At 38.1% G+C, this 26,302-nt stretch overlaps 2 protein-coding genes across 2 annotated transcripts in view; one reads left to right on the forward strand and one right to left on the reverse strand.

Annotated features, from left to right (window-relative positions):
• Positions 1–4,232, forward strand: part of LOC144006307 (uncharacterized) — a 4,338-nt gene extending 106 nt beyond the window's left edge. The window contains exons 2-4 of the mRNA XM_077505121.1: positions 264–383; positions 532–705; positions 3,713–4,232. Of these exons, the coding sequence (XP_077361247.1) occupies positions 287–383; positions 532–705; positions 3,713–4,032 (591 nt within the window). The 5' untranslated portion in view covers positions 264–286 and the 3' untranslated portion in view covers positions 4,033–4,232. The remainder of the gene's footprint in view (positions 1–263; positions 384–531; positions 706–3,712) is intronic.
• Positions 4,233–4,547: 315 nt separating this feature from the next.
• On the reverse strand, positions 4,548–25,910 carry gucy2ca (guanylate cyclase 2Ca). Its single transcript, XM_077511730.1, has 27 exons — positions 25,700–25,910; positions 22,935–23,047; positions 20,501–20,568; positions 20,195–20,416; positions 20,003–20,121; positions 19,741–19,840; positions 19,528–19,639; positions 19,303–19,447; positions 18,986–19,071; positions 18,773–18,896; positions 16,198–16,279; positions 16,027–16,120; positions 15,843–15,905; positions 15,684–15,755; positions 15,374–15,478; positions 14,622–14,708; positions 14,403–14,535; positions 14,194–14,331; positions 12,622–12,710; positions 12,435–12,526; positions 12,154–12,312; positions 11,870–12,062; positions 10,644–10,818; positions 6,641–6,739; positions 6,445–6,539; positions 6,258–6,334; positions 4,548–5,350 (listed from the first exon to the last, which is right to left on the reverse strand). Exons 1-27 carry the CDS (start codon positions 25,908–25,910, stop codon positions 5,149–5,151), a joined length of 3,255 nt encoding a protein of 1,084 aa, XP_077367856.1. The 3' UTR covers positions 4,548–5,148.
• Positions 25,911–26,302: the final 392 nt, after the last annotated feature.

A 26,302-nucleotide genomic window follows, 5' to 3' on the forward strand; every position in this document is an offset into this window, starting at 1 on the left:
ATATCTTTTTAACTCATTGCCAATGTCACATAATACAGGCTACCAGAACAAACAGCATGAATTCACAGTGTATGGTCAGGAACTTTGGTGTGTTGAAGTAGAAAGACTGAGCTGTTGATCCCAAGGGACCCCATGTATGTAATTCACCTCTTCCTGTGAAATGGAGGAACTGAAACGCCTGTCAGGCACTGTGTTATTTTCATATAAAAGTGGTTGCCTTCATCCACCAGGTCTAACAATTTTTTTCTATTCTCATTTGTAAGGGTTTCTCCCGTTGCTTGCAGCTATGTCCAAGAAGAACTGTCCTCCTGGAAGAAATTGGGACAACCTTGTCAACGCTTGTGTCCCGAGTGTGGCGGAAACCAGACCTGGACCTCTAACAGGTGACAATCACGTTAAGTGCCTCTTATTTTTTACTTGGGACTTTTACTGCCATTATATCAATTTAACAATGATTCTTCTTTAAACAATGTTATTTTGACATTTTTACTTGTTGACATGTTCTTTCATTTTATGATGTATTCCAAATAGAGTTGACTCCAGTTTTCCATCAGAGAACCACTCCTGCTAGCCGGGTTGACCCAGCAGTAGCTGGGAGTCCAGTTCTGTGGACTGTGGTGGTTTTGACCACTCTGGGGTCCTTGGTGGCTTTGGCTCTCTGGTTCGTCATATACAGACGGCAGAGCAGACTCAGTAGAACCTCAGGTACGTGTGGAATTCGATAGTTTTGATGCAGTGAAACCTCCAAAACAGAGGGCAGCACATTATGTTGATTGACTTCAAACCTGTTGTTAATCCAGCTTCTTCTTACATACCAAAAACACGTTTCTTAGGAATTCAAGACTGTTTGTTGTTGAATTATGTTTTTAAATCTTTGTGAGGAGTGTTTTAAGGCTTAAGTACAAAACAAACATCTTTACTCTCTTTACCATCACCAAAAAAATCAGAAGTAATGTTATATCAGTTGATAATTGAGTTTTTAATTGCTGGTCCAGTGGGTGAAGTGCGTTTAAACGGCAAACGTGGATTCTGACTCATAGGACAGACGTCTCAGCAGTATTTTGGAGGAAGTAGGCTAGCAGGCGCTGAGGTGTGACGCTGATGCTAGATGGGAGAAACTGTGCGGTTTCTCTTCTTCTCTCGGGCATCCCATGGGTCAGCCCCACTCTCTTGCTTGTGACTCCACTTCTAATCTTAGCCAGAGATCAAATGAGGTCTCCGGTGAACCGAGAACGGCACGTCATGAAGTGGCAATCAAGGAGACTCAAACAGCAACACTGAAGTTGTAGACTGTCCTTTCCGTTAAAATGAATAGCTTTAGATACATTCAGTCTTTTTAATGCAGTCAGAAATGAAAAACTGGAGTTTACCATTCGTTAGGTAAGACTTTACAAGCTGTGTAAAAACTGTCATTCGTTGTTTGTTAACTCAAGGAATGCATGAAATTAGATTAGCAAATGAAAGAATTCAGCATAATTTAGTGTCAAATGCTTCATTGTTTCACACACAATGAATAGAACATGACACTAGGAGACAACATAATGCCTCAACTAAACTAGACGCAATAAAAATATTGAGGATTATTAATGAATTGGTATCTTATAACAGACAAAAGTGTTGAAAGTCTTTGGCATAACGTGTTTTGTATTCATCCTAGTTATATTGTGCGTATTGTGATAAGATTATCTGATGAGATGAGGAATGTGAACAATTTTCAAAATATAAAAAGGACAATGTAAATGGTGACTATTAATAAAACACTGTTAATATGACGGCAACTTCTTGGATCCTTTCCCGTTCAACAAATTAAAATTCACTTCAACTCCAAGTTTGGCCAATGTTTGAATAGATTGCGGCTCAGTGAGTGTGCATGTGAATAAATACTGTACATGACTTGTGCATATCAGAATTTTGTATAATGTTAATGAAGTACATTTTATGAACTTCATACCGTTAACAATGCAAACTTCATACTTACCGGTATATTAAATACATACAACATTATACATACTCTACACCCACTTGCCTCAACAAACGGTTCACCTGCAAATGTTAATCCACAACATGACTCAAATCAGCTACATTACAACACCGTAAACTACAAGTACAGTAATAAACATGTTTTGTGGCCTGTTGTGTCACAAAGTTTGTATTATGTAACAGAATGCAGGTAGACCTGCATGCAGGAAAAGCAACTAGAAAACAAAGGCAAGAAAAACATGTATTTCAAATATAACCAAAGAGAAGCACTCGAGACGAGAGAGAGAGAGAGAGAGAGAGAGAGAGAGAGAGAGAGAGAGAAAGAAAGAAAGAAAGAGAGACATAACATAATGACAGTCTGACAATAACTAAACAAAATCACAGATTCAATAGTAATAATATTGTACTTTATAGAAACTTTTGGCTAAATTTTTTTCAATGGACTTTGTCCAGCTCCTTCTGGTGTGCGCATCTTGGCCACCTGAGGGCAGTATAATACAGACATGCAGATGTACAATAGTGACGGTCACAACTCCTCAGTAATCAGCAGTAATTTTACGGTATTTGTTTTTTTACAGCTGAGGAAGAAATTATGACTGTGAGTACAGTATTGTGTTATGTTCTGTATTGCTCAAGTTTTGTTTTTCCTCTCCGTGTTTCCATTTTCATTTTCCCTACATTCTGTTAGTTGTCCTGAGGTGCCACAGGCAATTGGAATCAACTCTTAGTTTTTCGGCTTACCAGCACACCAGGGTCGTGATGTATCTTTTTTTTTTTTTTTTTTTTTTTTTTGCTGGGTCATTCCAGAATTGGACGACATTTCAAAATTCTTGAAAAATTGACCTTCATTTTTCTGTTTTTCTGCTACATATTTATCAATGTATTTTATAATAAACTATCAAAGACTTGTCCAGTAAATAATATATGTAATTAAAAAAAAAATGTCTAACTGATCATATGCTTAACAAAGTTGCATAAGGCAGAGTGAGACATTCAGTGAAGGCTAACTATGCTAATTAAAATGTGAGAAATAGAAGCTTGATCCATTCTTTCTAAAACCGTTTGATGACGTCGAGTCCAAGCACATCTGATTGGCTGCTTTCTTCTTCTTCTTGTACCATGCTAAAAGGTTTTGGTAACAGGATTGCGTACATATTGTGGGACACCTGCTTCATGAATAATAATTGTTTGGAATATGTTTATTAAAACAAATGTTCCCACAGTTACAAGAGTCAACAATGAAATAATAAAAAAAAAAAGCAAGAAGAGAGAAATTTGAATTTCATTTTCAACTGATTTATTTGACAGTCAAGGTCAAAGGGGTCATTAGAGGGGTGGGAAAACAGAAAAATTGCATTTTGGGGGGTACTCCAGACTTATTTGCTATTTTTAAAACTACTGTATTTGCAAACATTCTTTTCGCTAAGTTTTTTTTTTTTTTTTTTTTTCACTAGTCTTGCTATATTTTGTAGCGTTTCGTGTTCATTACTGTTGTTTTGGTACATTGTGAATGATTTTTTATTTTTTTTTGGTCAAGTCATCTGTTTTATACTGTTCCCTACCCGTTTGGTAGCACTTTCTATGCCTCACTTTTTTGTTTGTACTTTTGAATTTTAGTCGTATTTGCGTTTGAGCTTGTAAAAAAAAAAAAGAAAAAAAAAAAAGAAAGAAAGAAAAGAAAATTACTATATTCACTCAAGCTTCTTTATTGTTCTCGTTTATTTTATTGCAGAAGAAATTGAGTCTGGACCAGAACCCCTCCAGAAAATAGACCCGCCCACTGATGGTCACTTGTCCACTTGCACTTCATCAGCCCCTTCAGCCTGTGTCCACCTTTACCACACAGGACCCCACAACACCTCAAAGTGGGAGGAGGGATTGGCCAATTGCAGAGCCCCCCCAAAATGTCAGAAGACAACAGGCAGAGGGGAAACAGACCGCGCTGAGGTGGTTGGAGTGCTGCCAGTTTGTAATGCAATGAGAGAGCACCGACTCCCACTTCCTGCCACAGAACTAGGTGGCACTGCTTTGGTTACAACCAAAACAGTGTAGATTCTACTCCAACTTCAGATGTCTGTCACGTGAACTGCCACAGTTTGAAGGCATCCAGAAATTGAACACTTCTTGTCTTGACTTCTTGGCCAGTTTGCATTATGTGCACATGACATGTTTTTGTGGCCATCAACTCTGCCTGGCAACAAATGACACAAGTGTGTCATGGAAAAAAAAAAGAACCCAAGCAAAAAAATAAAATAAAAATAAATCATCCACGCTGCTACGCTTGGTAGATGAATTTAAATGAATTTGTGACATTTTATAATGAATCCCAATGGATTTTTGTCATCATTGCAATTTATAACATTGCAAATGGAGCACATCAAATGGTTGGCACCTTATCAATTTCTGTGATCTAAAAACACCACAGAGAAGTGGCCACCACCACATCATGAAAATGCACTGACTGTGTCTGCAGTTTTCGAAAGTTGTTTTTAAGACGATGACTCTTTCGACTATTGTTTTTTCACTTTATTGCACTATATTTTGTTAGTTTTTTTTCTCCCGTTTTAATTCACCTGAAACCTGTTTTTTTTTTTTTTTTTTTTTATTAAATCCCATACCCTTCACCTTTTAACCGGATACTTCAGAGTCCCGCCAGAGTCGTGAAGTTGTTGGGAGACCAGAGGAAGGATAAAAGGAAAGAGCGATGAAACAAAGTGAAATCCAGCACCAAACAGACACCACCGTTTTGTTACAGTCTTGATTTGTCTCATGTGGCTGTGAATAGTGAAATAATATGCACTTGCATCTCTCAGAAATTGTGTGTGAATGCTGAGGAATGCTCAAGTCAAGCATTTTGGACACTAATCCCAACCGAGTTATTATTACATCCCATGACAGCAAATATAAACAAATAATTACCATATCACTTATTCGATTAGGATGCCCAGTTTATGTGGTTTCCTTTAAATAATGGCAGTTTTTGTATCCTGTCATGCTCGTTTTGGAAGGTTGCTGCAGGAAGTTGGAAGTCAAGAATGAACATGATGCAACAAAACAACAACTTTTGCCTGCATCAGCATACTGTGAGTCTCAAGTTTCCACATGCCTGCGCGAGTCACTGAAGAATTCTAGCAGTGTTTATTCAAACAGGTGCAGAGTACGTTCTCATCACAGATAAGTACTGGGGTTATCAGTGACAGCCAGGTGGAAGTATTCCGGGGGGTTCTCCCCCTGCAGGCTGCTGCTGGTCTCTCGCCGCCTGGCAGACAAAGTTTTCCTCTTTTCGAAGCTCTCTCTGCCTTCGCCGCGCTTTTCCAGACTGGACACGATCATTTCTGCCAGGTCCTGCTGCAGTCGCTGGAAGTTCTCCCTGTGACCGACGTGGAAGGAATAGGGGACATCATTGTGTCACATTATTTTCTGAATGTGTGAACAGGTTTAATCCCAAAAAACAAAAATCCACTGTAGTTCCCTTCCCTGGCACCAAGATGGCACCAAAGCAATGCTTTTATATTAGACAAGCTTTGGCCTGAGCTCAAGAAGAGCAACTAGGTGAGTTTTGCAGCAACTAATAGAGGATGGGTAGAAAAAGTAGAAGTAAATCACGAGCATGTGGGGAACACTGTATCCTGCCTCTCTTTTGTATATCCAAATGAGTCAAAATGCCCCTCGGCATGACAATGACAGACACGGTAGTCAAATTTATGCAATATGATCTTGCTTTTTTGTCAATATATTAAAAACATCACATCCCACCCTCCCCCCATTAGATAACGCAAATTTAACAAAGTACAGTTAACCCCCTCCATTGCACATTTGGAGTTTGCATTCCCACCATTTTGCTGTTTTTTTATTTTTTTTATTTTTTTACCTACTTCCCATAGCCAGCTGGGATAGGCTCCAGCACCCCCCACGACCCTTGTGAGGAGCAAGCAATATTTCACTTGTTGCAAGGATGGTCTGGAACATTATGCCACGATGGAGGGGTGGGATTACTGTGGTGATAAAATAAATGTTGGGGGTGTATATATATATATATATATATATATATATATATATATATATATATATACATATATATATATATATATATATATACACACACACACACACACACACACACACATATATATATATATATATATATATATATATATATATATATATATATATATATATATATATATATATATATATATATATATATAATTTATTGGAGTAAAATCAAGTTAAAAAACAAAACAATTGTTTTTACTTTTTTTTACTTGTTTACTTACGCTGTTGGTGGTGTAGGTAGATTGTATTTTCCTCCAGTCACTCCAGTTAACCAGTAAGTCATCTCTTTGCCTTTGCCCTGTGGTCCAGTAAAGGATACACCAAAAATAGTGTGATTGATTTCGATCCTCAATGGTGTTCAAGTCAGGATGAAGAAGCAACAAGAAAGTGAAAGCACATGCAGCTCACCTTCAGATACGTCTCTCCTCTCTGCTCATACTCAAATTTACAATCAGTCCTCTGCAGGATGTTGATGGTGGACTGACTCACGTGGATTCTCAGAGCTGAAAAGAACACGGGAATGACACGTTAAACCATTTTGCGGCAATTGTGTGTATTCATGTACTGCATAGTAGATGGTGGTGATGTGTGTGCGGTTTCTTACGCAGGCCCGTGGACTCCATTCGGGACGCTGTGTTGACTGTATCTCCAAATAGACAGTAGCGGGGCATCTTGTTCCCTACCACTCCAGCAGCACAGGGCCCTACAAAAACATTGCTTGTAATGAATCATAGTGTTTTTGATAGTTCTACGTTATTTGCTTTATTTATCTACAGTACAGTAAGCCAATTGAATTACATTTGTTGTTTTAGGAGCAACCGCTGCACCAAAAACACTGTCAAGTGCTCATAATACCACATCAGGAAAACAGACTTGAAGAATTACAGTGATATCCCACCACGTTAAATTCAAGTTTACAAATTGCTGGAATCGGGTTTAATTACTCTGTGATCATTTCCAAGGCCGAAAAGGGACAGCAAATTTATATGTTAAGTTGTAAAAGTCAAAAACAATCAAAGTTATTCCTAAAAGTAGAATGTACTTTCTTTAGCATGCGAAAAATTATAATTTGATATTTATGCTGCATTCGAGCAAAGTGGGAAGTTGGACTTTTCCGACTTCAAACCAGGAAATGTGTATGGAAATGCCCTTTGAACTCGGAAATTCTTCTTGCGGGTTGAAAAAAAAAGGACACCAACTTCACTGACGGACTACAATATGACGTCACACTACAATGGCGCCCCCTTTGGAAACACAGACCGTGATTGGTAAAACATAATTTACTAAAGTATGAAACTAGATAGCTTTATTCATTTATAAATATTCAACATAATGAACTGAATGTTTATGAAATATGATAAATAAAATAAATAAAGCAAAATTGCAAGTTTGCTGGAGGTTAATATGTGTTTTGACGACCAAAATAAAAAAATTTTATCACTCTCCGGTAGGGGTGTGAATTGCCTAGTGCAGACGATTCGATTTGTATCGCGATTCATAGGTTACGATTCGATTCGATCCTGATTAATCCCGATACGAATTTACAAGTCGATTGTTGCGATTTATTTTTTTTTTACTCAAATTTAGAAAATACAAATCAGTAAACTTGTACCTGTACACTGTAAGAGTTGTATGAAAATGTATTATTTATCCAAAACATCAATCAATCAGGTTTTAATCTGTTTCATGTTTGAACGACATTAAAATAGAACATTAAGGCTTAATGTTCCATTAAAGGGATATTTTCCTTATTTAGCCATTTTTGGCAGTCAAACATTAATATTTTGCCTATAATAAATTTGATATTTTCATTATTTTTCATGTACAGTGGGACCTCTACTTACGAAATTAATTGGTTCTGGAAGAAAGTTCTTAAGTAGAAAAATTTGTAAGTAGAGACGCATTTTCCATGTAAATGTCCTAATCCGTTCCAAGCCTCCCAAATTTCAGACATAAATGTTTTATAAAGCATAAAAATGCATCAAAACATGTAACAAATACATGTTACAATTAGATTATTGCACAAAATAAATTTATTAAAAAAAAATAAAAATAAAATAAAAAAAATAAAAAAAAGATTATTGCACAATAAATGAGAGTTGTGCATAATGTAAATAACAAAGAATAGAGTAAAGAATAATTTTAACTGCTGTCCTCATGGTTTTTTTTGCCCTCTGGTTCATGTTCTCCTCTCTCAGAAGTTTTTTTTTTTTTTTTTGCCTGGTGTTTTGTAAAGAACTGATCCATGGATGTTTTTTTTTTGTTTTTTGTTTTTTTGTTTTTTTTTAAAACAATCCTTCGTTAATGTTAAATGCAAACATCATCTTGGTGAGCAAACGCCCGACTGGTGAACACTTTTTCTGGGCGATTCTTTTAAACAAATTCTGAAACTTCATGGAAACTTCCGGTATGGCGAGGCATCTTTTTAAAAATAAAAAAAGGCCCGTCTCGTCGCAATTAAAAACTTACTGTGCCTTCATCAATCACCAATTGTTTGAATTTTTGCACAAATTCGTTGGCCGTTAGTTCATACTTTTACGAAAAACTATCGGAACACCTCATGGGCCGTGGGATGAATGATGAGGACACTGTACAGACACCGATCTAGTATACGCTCATACCTATGATAGAGGTTCCTCTTAGCCAATGGGATGCCAGAACGATGCACAAACGCCAATCTAGTATTTACGCTCAAAGGTACCTATGGTAGGAAATAGCTATAGCCGAAAGTATGTTGCGTTCGGTAATGTATTTTTACCTTTCGTATCTAGAAATTTCTTTCGTAACAAGAGGCAATATTTTCCCGTTGAGCCGTTTCGTAAATCGAAAATTTCGTATGAAGAGACGTTCGTAAGTAGAGGTTCCACTGTACAATTAGTATCTTTAAAAACACATTTTGTAACTTGCTGTCGGCTGAAAATGACATCACAAGGTCAGGTAACCAATCACATCTCAGCTTGTGAATGTCACATGACCAAACCGAGAAAACAGGTGAGCTGTGATTGGTTACCTGAGCCCTTTTGTGATGTCATTTTCAGTCGACAGCAAGTTGCAAAATGTGTTTTTTAAAGGTACTAATTGTACGTGAAAAATAATGAATGTATCGAATTAATTATAGACAAAATATGAACTTTTTATTGCGAAAATGGGCTAAATAAGTGAAGTATCCCTTTAATAGAACATTCTTCCATGATTAAGGTGTGAACGCTAACCCTAAATAAGATGTTTTATTGAATATTTTTCCACCAAAAATGGATGTTTAAAAATCGATTCGGCCACCTATTGAATCGATTTGAGAATTGTGCGCTGTAATATCACGATATATTGCCGAATCGATTTTTTTCAACACCCCCACTATCCGGCATTTTGGTTGTTTACTTTCTCCTCGAATGCTGTCAGGTCAGAACTGGGAAAAGCCAACTGGGATAAATCCAACTTCCAGCCATCATTGAATACAGCATTAAAAGTCAGAGGGAAAAAAAGAAAGAAAAAATAGAAAATGGGAAAGTGTGATAACCACAGAACCACAAATTTGAAAAAAAAAAAAAAAAAAAAAAAAAAAAAAGCACACATTGAAGTATTGTGACATAACCAAGTGGCTTCTCAAAATGAACAACATTCTACAAGGAACGGACAATGTATGTACCATGAGCTGAATTTTTTTGTTTTTGTATATAGTATTTGATTGTAATGTTTAAAAAAAATAAATAAAAAATGTGTGTATGTATGTATATATATATATATATATATATATATATATATATATATATATATATATATATATATATATATATATATATATATATATATATATATATTAGTGCCGTCAAACGATTAAAATTTTTAATCTGGTTAATCACACTTTTTAATTTTGATTAATCACGATTAATCAGCTAAATTACTTGCGTAATATAAAATACAAAATACCGTAATATTTTGACATTAATGCATTTTATTATCTGAATGTCATTTGCAAACATTGATTAAATGCATGTACGCAATTGCATGCATGCGTGTGTTGCTCAAAACTTAACAGCATCATATCATTTGGGTGCAATTCAGCAATTATATTGCAAAGAAGTGCTAAATACTGATGAAAACTTGGTAACAGCATCATATCAACTGGGTGTAATTCAGCAATTATTAATTAAATGCAAATTACTTTTGTTTTATCTAAAGTCCAGTTGGGGTGTTTTTTAAAGCGAAATTTACCACCGAGCACACCAACTCATCTTGGAACAACAGGCGTAGGAAATGCTGTGCATTGACCTAATCACTGACCTGCGCAGCCTTCAATGTAACCATCCGTGGTTACGTTCAAGGCTCAAGTGCGGTCAAAAGAAATAGTGTGATTAATCTGCATTAATACGTGATTAATGCGACAATTTTCTGTGATTAATTAATCTATTAACGCTTTAACTTTGACAGCCCTAATATATATATATATATATATATATATATATATATATATATATATATATATATATATATATATATATATATATATATATATATATATATATAATTTATTTATTTATTTTTTTTAAATATCCATGAGTCAAATTCATAAAACGATCAGACGATCAGATTGCGGCCATCTCTTTCACCTGAATGCACACCAATACGTATCCACAGAGGAATGCCAGGCAAGTGGTGCAGCTCAAACGTCCCAACAAATGACAAGATGTCCAGCGCCATGTGTGCAATGTCCACTGCATGCCTGTTGCCATTGCGTTTCGGCAGACCTGACGCCACCATGTAGGCATCGCCAATTGTCTCGACCTGAAAACAAGCATGAGATCATCAGTGTCCTGGTTTGGGGGTCTAGAAACTGAGCCATAAAAGAAAAGGGGTTTTCAAAGTAGTTTAAACAGTAGTTTGCTCAAGAGATGGGAGAAGTAAGATGGCTGCCCTGTGGCTTCAACGGCTTGCACGGGCTTGCATGGGCTAATCAGCTAGCCATAATATATACAGATCAGTGAGACTACAGGCAAGGTGACAATGCCGGGTGATTAAAGTACAACAACATCACGCAAAACATGTTGCAGTAAAAGCATAAACAAGCTAAGGAGGTTGCACAAAACGATGACGATGTGGCTATCCACCATTGTTGACAGACTGGCAGTTCATGCGCAGTCACGACGAGAATTACATCACCGCAGGAGTATCCTGCATATGGTGTCCACATTGGAACGTCCGAGGAGCGTTTGGAAATCTTTCCACTCTAGCCGGTTTCAAAACTGATCGGTTTCAAGCTCCGAAACTGCACCACCATGTGAACGAACTGCCCAAACGGTAAGAAACTTATTTGGGTACACTGAAACGGGCTTTTGTGTGAACGGGGTTTTAATCTGCTGTTTGTGTTCAGTCCGTGTGGGTACATTGTCGCTGTCAAGTGTCATGGTTCCCCTTTGTTCCTGGTCTTCAGTTTAGCCTAGTTTTTTCCCTGCATTTGTTTGCTCTTATTTTGGACTTTAACTAGTACATGGGTTGTCTTTTTGTTTTTTGTCCAATTAAACAACCCCTTTTTGAGCACATATGCCTCCTCGCTCTGCTTCCTTGCACTTGGGTCCACAAATCCCCACCACGACCCTGACACCAAAAATCAGAAAGAACATTTCCCACTATTAATATGTATAGGTGTCTCTTCTTTCTCAATTGGGGCCATTTTGCAAGGTCACTGGAAAAGCCATCAACTGGGTGATACTGCCCTCTAATGGATTATCCGTGCAATGCATGTGTCAGATCATATACGCCAGGGTGTTAATGGGAAAAAAAGTATTATACTCATGCTTTATAGGGCTAGAAGACTCAAGATAGGAAAGATTGGCACCTTGTAGACATCATGGCCGTCAAGGACGCTGTCAAAGTTCTTGTAGATTTCATTAAGCATGTCCACCACTTCCATGGGAGTGCTGTAGTGGCAAAGTGTGGTGAATCCAACAATGTCGCTGAAATACACCGTCACCTCTTCATAGAGCTCCGGCTCCACTTTGCCTGTCTCCTTCAGCGACCGCACCACTGGGCTGAGGAAAGAAGTATGGCAACTCACAAAAAAATAAAAAATAAAATAAAATACTCCTTTCTGTCCACATTTCAGGTGCGACATCAACCCACCCGGGAAGCAGCATGAAGTTAAGGCGGTCTGCTCTGTCCCTCTCAGCCTTGTACAAAGACGTCCTCTTCTCCACCAGATTCTCCAAAGTCTTGGAGTACATCTGGAGCCGACGGATCAGGTTGTCCATGTATGTCTCAGTGGCTTGATTGTGTAGGTTGCTGCCACCCCCAAAAATGCCATTGCAGTACAGTAGAAGGACAACAAAAGATTACTTTGTGATTTCTTTTTGTGAGTTGTGGAGGCGGAGATGATTGACATACACATACGAACGGTGACATACCTGAAAATCTTACCCAGAGTTAACTCGATTTTCTTAAAATCGGGCCTCCGTTCTGGATCTTCATCCCAGCAGTTCTTTATCAGCATGTGCAACTGGCGTTACCACACATGTAGACAGTTATAAGGAACTATTTTTCTGTACTTGATTTTAGATCTTATCAGCTCTTGCGCCAGTTTATTTCTCTTACCTCAATATCTTTCTCTGACACGCCATCAAAGTTGAGTTCTGGCCTAAAGACAGCAAACTCATTGGGATACTGCACCCTGTAAATCTTCTCTGATAAATGAGATAACATTGATGTCAATGTGGTAATAACATCACATCGGCAGTACACATAAAAGGAGTGAAAATGGAAGAGGGCTGTCTCAGCAAGATGTTGGATCGTGTCTTTTGCTTTTTTTTTTTTTTTTTTTTTTTTTTTGTCTGTGAATTTACCCAGAAGAACATTTCAGAGGTCAGTGATGTTATAGTTTAGGGGTGTCCAAACTTCTTCCTCAAGGGCCACAAAACTTTGACATTTTTTGGACTTTGATTTATCAAGAACAAAATCAGTTAATCAAGCAATTGTATATTGTTTGTATTGTTTTTTTTATTTTAACTACTACCCAAACAGCTTTCTATAAGGCATAAAGTTTAGGATTTGACAGTAAATATCAATCCCTGAACTGCAGCTGAGAGGAATAATCTATCGTAAGATTACCATTTTATAAACAGTCATTTGTGAACCATTCATGTGATATGTTTACAATTTGGACATTGACACAGAGCAGAAAGTGGAGGAAACATGCTTGTAAAATAATTGTAATAATAGTTATTATTATTATTATTATTATTATTATTATTATAAACCACAATTTTATGTAAAGAAATGCTGTTATTAGTTTTATTATTATTATTATTATTATTATTATTATTATTCACCACAGTTTTATGTAGAGAAATGCTGTTACTTGTTTAATTGTAAATAGTTCATTTGTATATTTAGGAACACTACAGTATATAAAATGAAGTTATTAATAGTAAATGCCATTTTTAACATATGCCATGGGCCACTTAAAGGGATATTTGACTCATTGACCCATTTTCAGCTGTAAAAAGTTATTACTTTGTTGCTGATTAATGTATTAACTTCATTATTTTTCATAATGAAGTTTTTATTTTTATTGTTTTGTCGCTAATCAATGTATTAACTTCATTATTTTTCATAATGAAGTTTTTATTTTTATTGTTTTGTCGCTAATTAATGTATTAACTTCATTATTTTTCATAATGAAGTTTTTATTTTTATTTTTTTGTCGCTAATTAATGTATTAACTTCATTATTTTTCATGTGCACCTTTAAAAAATATTTTTTCTACTTGCTGTTGACTGATGACATCAAGTGTGCTGAGGAAGTTTGTAACGACCAATCATGGCTCAGTTTACTGACCAAACCCAGAAAACAGGTGAGCCATGATTGGCCGTTACCTACTTCCTCAGTACAGGTGATGTCATCATCAGTCGACAAGTAGGAAAATTCTTTTAAAGCTATTAATTGTACATGAAAAATAATGAAGTTATCAAATTCATTCTGGGCAAAATATTGATGAAAATGGTTCAATGAGTCAAGTGTCCCTTTAAACATGGATGGTGGGCCACAAATGGCCCCCAGGCCGTAGATTGGACACAAGTTATAGTTCATCCCAACGTTGTTTTATCTTTTCAGCATTGAATTGCCAGATTGAGTTATAAAATAGATTACAATAGAACTAATCAATACCTTCACGACTCAAGTAGCACTGCGTATAGAATGGAGGCTGCCTCAGAATGATTTCATGTGCGATGATGCCATAGCTGTAGACGTCCCCTTTTTGAGACACCCCGTTTCTACGGAGGTGCTCCGGGGCCGTCCATACATCTGAGGGGAGAAGAGGGGAGCTCTAAATACAGTACATTATTACGATCCATAATGGGATACCGATGGCCCACCTCTGCCTGGCCTCAGGATGGTGTGGCAGCCAAAGTCGGTGATCTTGACCACCATGCGGTTGTCGACCACGCAGTTGGTGGACTTGAGGCGCCCGTGGACTTCAATGTTACTGGAGTGGAGATACGACATGCCCTGGCGTGGGTAGGTAAGACGTCCACTTAACATGTACGGTCTAAATGCTCAATGAGTTTCAAATATGAACCATTATACTGCAATACCTTTGCTATATCATACATGACTGATATTTTAAACTCCATGTCCATGAAGGTTTCATCTGGGTAGGAGATTCTGTCATTCAGAATGTACTGGAAGAATAAACAGGTGTACACAGACAAAACAATCAGCGATGCAGTTATCATAGACGAGATTACTCAAGATAAGCCTTGTGGAAATGACTGCAATCGTTGTCAATGTCCAAAAAGTGACAAAACAGCATTCAGGCAGTTATTGCTTAAGCCTTTTAATGTTCTTTAAAGTGTGTCAGCCATAACAAATCAACAATAAAATGATTGTGCGAAATGTAAAAATGAGGTCATCAACTGTCATAAACAATGTAATCGCGCATTCAGTCACATCTGTGTTGCACTTCTCGACCACGCCTCGTTTTGTTCCCACTCGACTCGCCATCATGTTCAAACGTGTCTTTCAGGCTTAGTCAAGTTTGGTTTGATCAGTCAATGTTGCTTTCAATTCTTTTATGATTCTTGTATGGGAACCTTTGCGGCTAACGTACAGAATTTGGATACAGAACCACACCCAAATATGAACATTCAGTTTCTTCAAGTCAGCTTTCAATGTGGTTTTTCGAGTTTTTCTGGAATTTACAGCCAAACAATTCTTTATTGCTATAAAAAGGAGTGCCCATATAGATATGTCTGCAAATTTAGAACCACATTTGGGTAGAAGGATAATGGGCTGATAAAGTGTGTGTGTGTGTGTGTGTGTGTGTTTTTTTTAATGATGTTCTCACCCTCAGCGAGCCCCTCTGGCACAGCTCAAACACTGCAAACACGCCATACTCGAACTTCACTGTGCCATAGAACTTTGTCAAGTTGTAGTAATCGATACGCAGCAGCTTGAAATAAACACAAAGAGAAGTTAAAACCTCACAGCAACATTTTTCCACCAAATTTGGAATAATTCACATACTTTCACAATGTTTCTAATACATACAAAGCGCTGCATCAAAATTATTCCTAGTACTCTGTACATTTGTGCACAATAGATAATGATAAAAATAATATTGCATTGTGCATGTGAATCTAAAAAACATGTCTTACAGTGTTAAGCTCAATCTTCTGGTCCTCTGTGAAGTCTCCATCAGTTTGTCTCAGTTCTTTCAAGATGACTGGCTAAAAACACAAGCGTCGAAGGGTGTTAATAATTTTTACCTTTTCCTTTTCATTCTTTATGGACGTCAAGTTTGTTTTTTTAGGAACCTTTTTGTCATAGCGGCCTCGATGTGAGTAGAACGTGCTGTCCTTCCTCTTGTCTTCATCAATCTTTTCCATGCAAACAAACATGTATCAATAATTACAGAAACGTGGCTTGGTGCCATGAAAGTAATAAATAGCAGCTAATTACTCCCACACCCATCCAATGTCAAATCAAGAGGACTTTTACCTTGAGGGAGACCTCCTTCTCATCAAGAGGACCAATCAGGTGCGGGTTGATGTGAGACCACTTTTTCTGCATTTGACGTACTTTTCTGTTCTGCCTAGCGTGAATTGCGTTCGTAAATGAATTTTGATCATACGCGCTTGCGCACACTCGCAGACACACACTGCTTCCTACTTGTAGAAGATGAGTGCGATGGCGGTCACCACGACAACACTGAGGCTCAGAACGATCACAATCACATTCTGCAAGTTCAAGCCTACAAGCACAAAATACGGAGTCACATATATTGTGGGAATGTGAAAATGGGTGAATTCATTCAGTTAAAAGTGGAAATTTACATGAATTTATCAAAACAATCATCATTCAATTAAAATGTGTCTACAGGTGCTACTGTAAATTCATTGATCTTACTAAAGCATTTGACATGGTTGATCATGATCTCAGAACAATTATATTTGGTCTTTCTACTGACTCATTATTTTCAACTCTTCTTCATCAGAGAAGTCGGCACCCAGGAAGACTTTAAGATTACTAACAAAGGTGTACCTCAAAGTTCATCTTTAGAGCCTCTTTCATTCTTCATCTTCGTCAAAGACCACCTACACATTTGGTTTGACTGTCCGTTTAATTTATACAGTATACGGACAGTAATATTTTCTATTTTTTTGCCTTGATCACAAAACATATTTATTGGAATTTCTGTGATTACACAGTACGAGAAAATGTGGGTTCATTTAAATATTTAGGTCTTTGGCTAGATTTCCACCTATCTTTCACACCTGATATTAACCCAGTGCTTCTCAATTATTTTCTGTCATGCCCACCTAGGAAGAAGAAAACATCTCGCGCCCCCCCCATACGCTTCGTCATATTTTCTCATCTTAGCTTTTGAGCCACTTTCGTTTGTCTCTTTATCTCCCTCTCTCTCCGCCTGTCTTCTCATCCCTGTTAAATCTTTTTTCATGGTGTCACTTGAGGGTCTGCTACACTTCGTGCCTACACTTCATACTCATACTCTGTGCTGTGTGCAAAGCGCGCATGCTCAGTGCAAACAAAACCCCTACACCACCGAGCGAATGCTCCCTGCGCACACTGAGAATGAGAGCCAATGAGAGCGCCACTGCCCCCTAAAAAACATGTCTCTCCCCCCCCCCCCCCCCCCCCCCCCCCCCACCCTTAACAAAGCCTCGCGTCCCCCTGGGGGGGCCCGCACCACTATTTGAGAAGCACTGTATTAAACCAATCTATCTGAAACAAAATATGTAGTCATCTAAAGTCACTATATCACTTGGCATTGCAGTCATGTGCGGTCATAATAAGCTATTAATGCAGTGCATGCCCAAGCCTTTCAAAATAAAATCATTGAAAACATTTATCTGTCAGTGTACTCTAAAATACAATACCGTAGTTCTACTGTTTTGGTCTTAGATTCCTGTATATTATTATTATTATATTATTACATTATTGTCCTGTTTTCCTCGCGGGGAGTGGAGAAGCCGACAGTTTGATCGTGCATGGACAATGAGGAATCAAGTTGTTTCAGTTCCGAGAACGCCGTTTATGTACGTGCACCTTGTGAATGGCAAAAAAGCTGTCAGTCACGCAGCGTATCTGACAACGCGCATGCGCATAATTGGCTTACTTGGCTTGGCTCTGCAGTAAACAGTCACTGATTCAGTTCAAGTTCATCGCTGAATCCCAACGAGTGCCCTTTTCCCGGAAAACTTTTGAGGAAAAGATAATTCAAGTGGTCGTTCCACTCTTGAAGTTGTCATCACGAAAACAGTGAATTTTGTCCGTCACTTTTCAAGCCAAAACGTAAATGGCTCGCTGGCTGTCCAGGGGTGAGCAAACTGTTGATTGTTGGTTGAAAAATGCTTGTGACTCCGCTGAGTTTGTAAAGTGATCTAATGTCCGCACAAGTGTTTGTAGTTAATAAGAAATGCTTTAATTGTCACTCAGAAACAATCCAGCATGAGCGGTAAAAAAAACAAAAAAACATCAATAACGGTACTAAAGCACTCATGCGGGAGTTGCCTTAGTAACCCAGTAGCAGCGCTTTGCGGCATGTCGGACTACTGTCGTAACATCCAGTGCAAATAGTCCTCATATGACAGCGATGTCATTTTATTCCTCTCCCAGATTGAGCCCACTTTGTGGGCACGAGCCAGTTCCGAATACTGTAAAATTCCAACGTATTTGTGGGCATGTGATTGTGTCATTTCACTCACCACGGTGCTGGTTATATTAATTAAAGTGTGTGTGCGCATCAACCTGTGTCAGTCCTGAATATTTCCCCGTTAATTTTATACCTACACAGTGGTATTAAATAATAATTAAATAATATTTAATATTAAAATTAACAATAGAAATACCCCCAAATTTTTCAGCTCGCACCCTTACGGCCGCTTGCGTTATTTTTCCTTGTGTGCCTCCCTTTGTCTGTCTTGTCAAGTTTTGTCATGGTCTCGTGTGCTTGTCATCACTGTCCCTGGTGTAACCCAATCAGCTCCCCAAGCCACGTGTCTTGTCCAGGTGTCTATCGTTGTCTCGTTACTGTGTATTTGGTTCATGTCTATGTTCTTCCTTCGTCGTGTTCCTGTTTTTGTTGTTGCTTTGACTTATGTTTTTGGACATCATTGGTTTTGTTTGTAATTTGTTTGCCTTTTGTTTAATTAAATCCCTTTTTTGACTGCATCCCCGCCTCACTGTTTTGCTTCCTGCACTTGGGTCCACTACCACGCCGTACCTGAATCATCCAAAATTTCTGGTACATCTTTGGGCAGTTGATTTCCTTTCCAAGGCAGAGCAGGATATTTGGCCACGTCTCTAGTTTCATTCCTCGATGTGTCAAATACTACAAGAGTCTCATACTGGGGGAGAAATAATCAAAATAACAACCCTCCTTCATATTCATGTTGTGATTCTCAGAAATGATGACAGATGCTGTGAGTCATCTCACCTTGCCGGTAACAGTCGACGTGTAAATCATCGAGAAGTTAACGTCTCTGTCACCATACTCGTCCAGCACATAGTGGCCTCCCATACCTGCATGCAGCAAACACAAAGCACACAATTTAATTCAGTAATTCTTTTGCATATTGAGGGAGCCTGTGTATCACTGTTAGTGACAATGTATGGTCCTGGATCAAATTTTGGGCAGTTTTTTTTGTGTAAAACTAATCTCATATTTTTCAGTTTCTCTTGTTTGATGTTTCTGCAACAATCTAGAAGATGTTTGGCAAAAGCGTCTCATTCCCGTCCAAAATCAAAACATACCGTAGAAGGAGGTATTCCCAAATGGGTTGTCGCTGAGTGGGACGTCATGAGCTCCCCGGTTATTCAGCTTACTCAGCATCCTCTCCCTGAGCACTTTTCCAAACAGTAGAGCGCCGTCATGGTAGCCAGCAATATAGTCATTGATCTGGCATTGAACGAGTGAACGTTAACTAGTGCAGGTTGCCTACATTCATTGATCACAAGAGTGTTTAAAATGCAGCTCACCGTGTCATTGTAGGGTAAACTCGATCCGTAGTCGTAGTTTCTCTGTGGGAGAGTGATGACCAGCACGTCTCGCATGACCTGGTTGGATGTCGTGTTGACATAATACTCAGGGCTGGAAGAGAGAAAAAGACTTATTCAAAATCATCAAGATACTAAAGTTGTGTTGGGAAGGGTTGTGAGGAAAAAATGGAACATGACTCATGTAGTGCTTACTTGTAAATGTCCACGAGAATGAACATGATATCTGGGTGGATTTGGCCTACTTTAGACTTGATTGAAGCAACATCATCAAGGCGGCCACAAATAATGAAAACTGAAATGAATAGATCAGTTGCATCAATTTTATTTTACCTATTTAATCTAAAACCACACAACATACAGTATAAGCATGTATCATTGTGCTGAGACGCCACGTGTATAATTTACATCACAAAGTAAAGCAAAATATGCGGTGAAATTTGTAAAGGACACTCACTGTTACTGTGTCTTTTCTCAGACATGAGCGCTTTCTTTAGCTCCTCCTCAGAACGTAGCATCTCTCGCTTTACCTTTGTAGCAAAGTTGAAAGAAGGTGCTTCCAGTGCGTTGGTGTACCTGTGACCAAAGCAAGAGGATGAGAAAGCTAACTCACAGCAAAGAGGCGAGCGAATACGTCGTGTTCGCTCACCAGAAGCAATCCTCGGTGGCGTTATAGATGGACTTCTTGTACACATAAACGTGATTCCACTCACACTTAAATGGCAACGTTTTCATCATAAAGTGGGAGAACATGTCGGAGATCTTGCGTGCCGGCGGCAAGATCCGAGTCAGTTTGGGCTTGTAGTCGCAAGAGAGACCGAAGCTCCCGGCGGAAATTATGGGCATGCTCAGGGTCAGGCCAATTTCATCACTGAAGTATACCAGGGATGGAAAATCAGATCAGTCGGGTGTGATGTTACGTAAAAGCACAATACCAGAGAAGCGTCATACTCACTCCACTAACTGGAAGGTGGCATATGTGCACGAAGGCCCCAGCATGACACATCCAGCTTCACCTTTATTCTGGAGAAGGTTCAGAAGTGCTCAGAGACATCTCAACTAGTGAGTGGTTCACAACCATTACTGAGCCATTGCACACATTTTACATTAAAAAAAAAAAAAAAAAAAAAAAAAACTTCATGGCATGTCACAAAAAAAAATACACAATGATTTAGATGATGGTTGAAACGCCATTGATATTGTGATTTATGGATGAAAAGCAAACGTTGACTCAACATTTTATCAACCCTGCGCTTTCTGTTTAATTTAAACGTTAGAATTCAATGTAAAATCAACCAAAGATGCATGTAGATTCTGATTTAGATGATGGTTGAAATGACATTGATATTGTGTGATGTATGGTTGAAAAGCCAACGTTGACTCAACATTTGATCAACCTTGCGCTTTCTGTATAATTTCTACGTTAGATCTCAACGTAGAGTCAACACTTAAGCCGAACTATATTTCAACGTTGATTCAATCACATTTTGCTATCTGGGAATACAGTATAGAAATGCCCTATTTGAATTAGTGCTGTCAAAGTTAAAGCGTTAGCTCATTGATTCAGCACCAAAATTAGCACATTAATCTTGTTTTAACGCAGATTAATCACACTATTAATTTTGACCGTAGATGATCACTTAGCTTGACAGTGGATGGTTACGTTAAAGGTAATGTAGGTTATGTTTAACTACATGCATTAAAGTAAGGCAAATTAATAAATCTTTGCATATGACATAAAGAATATTTGTTCTGGTTAAAATATCGGGGTCTTATTTTTTTCATTTTAAATTATGCAGATAATTAACAAAGTAGATGATCACTTAGCTTGACAGTGGATGGTTACGTTAAAGGTAGTGTAGGTTATGTTTAACTACATGCATTTAAAGTAAAGCAATTAATAAATCTTTGCATATGACATTCAGAATATTTGTTCTGGTTAAAATATCGGGGTCTTATTTTTTTCCATTTTAAATTATGCAGATAATTAACTAAGTAGAAAAGGGGGATGAGAGAGTGTGCAGTGGATCAAAAAATGTGAAAGACATCCTCAAAAAAATAAATATAAAGGATTAACACATCATAGGAGCTCTTCAAATTTGGCGGGCAAAATGTGTTTATAAAAAGCCTTATTAATGAAGTGATTAATCATAATAAAAATTCTAAGATGTGATTAATCTGATTAAAAAATGTAATCTTTTGACAGCTCTAAATTAATGTTTTGTTTTGTTTTTATAGTATTTATGGCACTTAAAGGCCCAGTCTGCCGATTTCACTCTGGAAAAGGCACTTTTTAAATAGAGGATTTAAACGAACAAACTACTCAATTTACAGATCAGGGCTTGTCTTCATTTCTGGTGGAGATTTTGTCCTAAGAAGCCTGTATTTTGCCATTTTGTGTATGTTTTGTAAACAGCGGGACGTTTCAGTGTAAAGACTGCGGGGTTGCAGGTTTAGGACAAAATCACCACCAGAAATGAAGACAAGCCCTGATCTGTAACTTGAGAAGTAGTTTGTTCGTTTAAATCCTGTATTTAAAAAGTGCCTTTTCCAGAGTGAAACCGGCAGACTGGGCCTTTAAAGTGTTTTTAAACACACTTTTAAAATAATCCAAACACATTTAAACACAAGCACAATGGATAACACAAAAATATGGCACAAAGTACAATGTGTTTAGACTGTTTACAGTAACCATATAAACATAAATTTTCATTTCACAATATATGTCAATAACCATGCCCAAAGACGTATATTATAAAAATCAACCTACAGTCGTCATTTGCTGTTGGCGTAAAATTCAGGATTGGAGGGGATGGACATTCAAGAATGTTCAGCAAAAATTGGGGTAGCTGAAATACTGCACTTCCTGTTTTCACTCTTCTTCTTTGGCCACTTTTTCACATTGAAAAACTAAATTGTGTCCTGCCATGTAGTGGTCAAGAATAGAACTACACACAAAATATAGAGGAGGCAGAATAAAATAGGTCATGAACTGTGCAACAAAAATCTGTGAAAGCACCGTGAACCCGGAACTAGTGGATTGCTGACCTCTAATTTTACAAAAAGCATCATTGCTCAAGAAGAAATCAACACCTCAATTTGAAACGATGACAAGAAAATGTTTGGCACAAAAATTGCATAATTGACTCAGACGTACTGTGCTATCTAAACCAAAATGTAATTTAGCATAATTTCAAAAGCAGTTAGTGAGTTTCGTTTACTTAATTCATTCAAGACTTTTCTATAATTCTGGTGCATTACATTTTTCCCAAAATTTTCATATAAAGTAGTGGATGAGAAGCCGTTTTTTTCTGCCAAATGAGTACCTGCCCCTCTGACCCAAACAATAAAACCTTATCCCAAAAAAAAGGGTGTTGATGCACACTCACATGCAGCATCTTGAGTATGGCCACGCCCTCACAGGTGCTGCTGCCACAGCCCTGCCGGTTGTACAGGGTGGTGTTGAAGCCATAGAAGTTGGCTGTCAGAGTGAAGCTTAAATCTGGAGCCATGGAAGATAAGACTTATCGTTATGTGAAGGTAGAACATTTATGTCTTTTGGTAGCTGAGATTAGATAAATACATTTTTGCCTTTGATCTGCCTTGTGAATTATTTCAAAACATAAATGCAGCAATAAATAAGTGATGACAGACAGTCATGCTCATTAATAATGTCACTGAATCACGTTTTCACATACGTCCACCTCCCAGTTCTGAGGAACTCGGGTTCGAGTCCAGGCTTCCTGGGTGGAGTTTGCATGTTCTCCCCGTGCCCGCGTGGGTCTTCTCCGGGTACTCCGGTCTCCTCCCACATTCCAAAGACATGCATGGCAGGTTAATCGGGCGCTCTGAATTGTCCCTAGGTGTGCGTGTGAGTGTGGATGGTTGTTTGTCTCTGTGTGCCCTGCGATTGGCTGGCAACCAATCCAGTATACCCTGCCTACTGCCCAAAGCCAGGTGAGATAGGCTCCAGCACCCCCCGCGACCCTTGTGAGGAATAAGCGGTCTAGAAAATGGTGGATGGACATTTTCACATGTGAGAGAGTATTTCTTTGCTTTAGCATGAAGATGAGCAACTTTATGTCCAAAAGTGATGAAAAGCATTACATTACTACATCATGCTGCGTTACGTGAAGGCAGTACAAGCAAGTAAGTGATGAGTGAGAGAAAAACATAAATAAACCTTCTTTTCTTTGATATCTTTTGTATTTAATGTCCCGTAATTTGGACATCTATAATCATTTTCACAACCATTTCTGCAACCACAAATCTTATCATCTAAACAGAAACACTCTTGCTTGTTTATTGCCAGAATATAAATGCCATTCCATACAATATTATACCATTTCTAACTCACCAAGAATACATCTATAATTTGCAGCTCAAACACTGACAGACGCCAACTCAACAGGACGAAAGTCACAAGGTAACCTTATACCGTTGGCATCAAGCCTGTGACTGCTGCAGTCTTCATTGGGGGAATGCTGAAAGCATTCCACATATGTTATTTGTGTTTTTATTCTCCTCACTTTTTTGCAGAGAAACAACTCCCACGTAATAATTCTGATTGACACCGTTCAAATTTCATCTTGCTTAAAAAATTCACGACTTCCGGGGTATATATCATCTGTTTCCACATTACTTACAGTACTCGCACAATTTAACGTTAAATATCAACTTTTCCCCATTCATTTTCAATGGGACTGACATCGAACGTTTTCTAAGTCTCACTTTCCACGCCCACTTCCATACACACAACTGATCATCATTACCAATTCTCTCATACTGCACAGCGGAGCACTTAGTTAAGTGCACTGTCCAGTAACCAGGAGGTGGTGGGTTCGAATCCCACCTCCGACTGTACATTGCAAATATAACCGTGGGAGTTATGCTTAATGATATAAATGTATATCATTATATGTCATATCAGGAAATGCATTACAATTTCACTGAAATGATTAAATGCATGTTGGCTTTCATCAGATGCCTATTTTTAAAATACAACGCCATTAACCATGAATTTGAACAAGGCATGTTAGCTCAGTCCTTAGAGCAATTGCCTCTTCCATGGAGAAACTGGGCTCAAACCCTGCTTGGACCAGATTTCAGTACTTTCGATGGTTTGATACCAACTGACTATCAGATCAGGAAATGGATTATAATTTCACTGAAATGATTAAATACATGTTGAGACTTTTCAAAGTAAATACGGCAATAGCCATGAACTGAACAAGGCAAGTTATCTCAGTCCTTCGAGGAAAATCCTCTCCCACAGATGACCTGGATCAAACCCCACCTGGAGCTCATTTTAGTACATTCAATGGTTCGATACCAACTGACTATCGTATCAGGAAATGGATTATAATCTCTCTAAAACAATTAAATCCCACTTTAGACAGATTGCAGTTTGTTTTCTTTTTATTCATTTATCTTACAACTTCAGTTAAGACGTTGTAATTTTCACATAATTTATCTTTCAATTTACCTCATAAGCATTCAGCTTAGCATTCAGCTATTAGCATTCAGCTTTCAGCATCCCCACAAAATTTCTCCAGAAATTGCACTATAGTCTAGATTTAAATGCTTTTCCAGGCCTTTACTGCAGCCTTTTTCAGTTTTTTTCTGTTTATGGGGGTTTCTCCTCTTCAGAAGGTAAAATGCATGTTCTATTAGGTGATTGACTTGGCCAGTATAAGACCTTACACTTTTCTTCCAATGAAGTCCTGTGTTGTGTTGGCAGTGCGTTTTGGGTCATTCTCTTGTTACATGATGATTGAGAAACCCAAATGTCTTAATATACAACAAAAACAAAGGAATTGACCTACATAAACTCAAACTTAAAAGGATATTATTTCTGACTATGTCAGTGAGCAAGCTGTTCTGACTCTTCGGTTGTAATTTAGATGATTTACAGAAAATACAATTTTTACCTTTTTAAGTTTACTACATATTTTGTTCCTAATAACATTTGGGGATTATTATTTTTTATTATTTTTTTTAAGAATTTTACAGACACTGTCCTTGCTGTCCAATGAAAAGGAAATTTTTTAACACAACAAAAATTTGACAAATTTTGGTGATTTGTGCTTTTCCTTGGCCAGCAACAATGTAAGGAGACAGGAAAACAAAAATATATAAATATTTATATCCCTACTATGTTTAATGTTCTCCTTCGTGTCTTCTTCAATGGCTCGCTCCACCGCAGCCTGCACGAAGGGCCGACTCCACTCGTACGTGTTGTCTTCCAGCAGCACAACGTTCATCGTGAATGGACGTTTGGAAGACAGGCAGTCATCCAACATCTTGTTGCCAATCACTGCCATAACCAACACTCCCAAATAAGGCAAACTGTTCAAGGCACTCATCTTGATCCTCATTCAAGTCTTTTTTTGTCTTGTCTGCAGTTCCTACATCTCAAAAGACAAAATCACTTCCAGTTCTTTCCAGATTTGAGTCTTTCCTGAGATTCAGTCCAGAGTGAGCAGGCAGAAGTCCGTTGATTTTCTGTCCAGCATACAAATGAGAAAAATAATTCAACTTGTTTTGCTGAGATTTGGACCCTTGACTGAGTTAGTGTAAAGACAATGCGGAAGACTGCCTCCCCGCCCGTTGCTTCTCCAGTGAAAGCTCGAGAGCAATAATCCTCCGGCTTGGTGTGCGGTTGCGCTATCAGTCCTAACCTCTGTGTGTTAATGAACAACTGTATAGGTGACAGTCACAACACCAGTCAGGCCGAGGCTGGCAGGACCGTGAAGAC

Source organism: Festucalex cinctus, chromosome 1, assembly GCF_051991245.1.
Source record: "Festucalex cinctus isolate MCC-2025b chromosome 1, RoL_Fcin_1.0, whole genome shotgun sequence".
NCBI lineage: Eukaryota > Metazoa > Chordata > Actinopteri > Syngnathiformes > Syngnathidae > Festucalex > Festucalex cinctus.

Bases quoted from the DNA above. Each gene is read 5' to 3' on its own strand.
- gucy2ca (XM_077511730.1), bottom strand. From the start codon at position 25,910: ATGAGTGCCTTGAACAGTTTGCCTTATTTGGGAGTGTTGGTTATGGCA. The intron at 19,448-19,527 runs GTGAGCTGCATT...GTTCAATGCCAG, and splicing joins GTTTACCCTACAATGACACG to ATCAATGACTATATTGCTGG. The intron at 15,479-15,683 runs GTAAGACATGTT...GTTTATTTCAAG, and splicing joins AGAAGATTGAGCTTAACACT to CTGCTGCGTATCGATTACTA.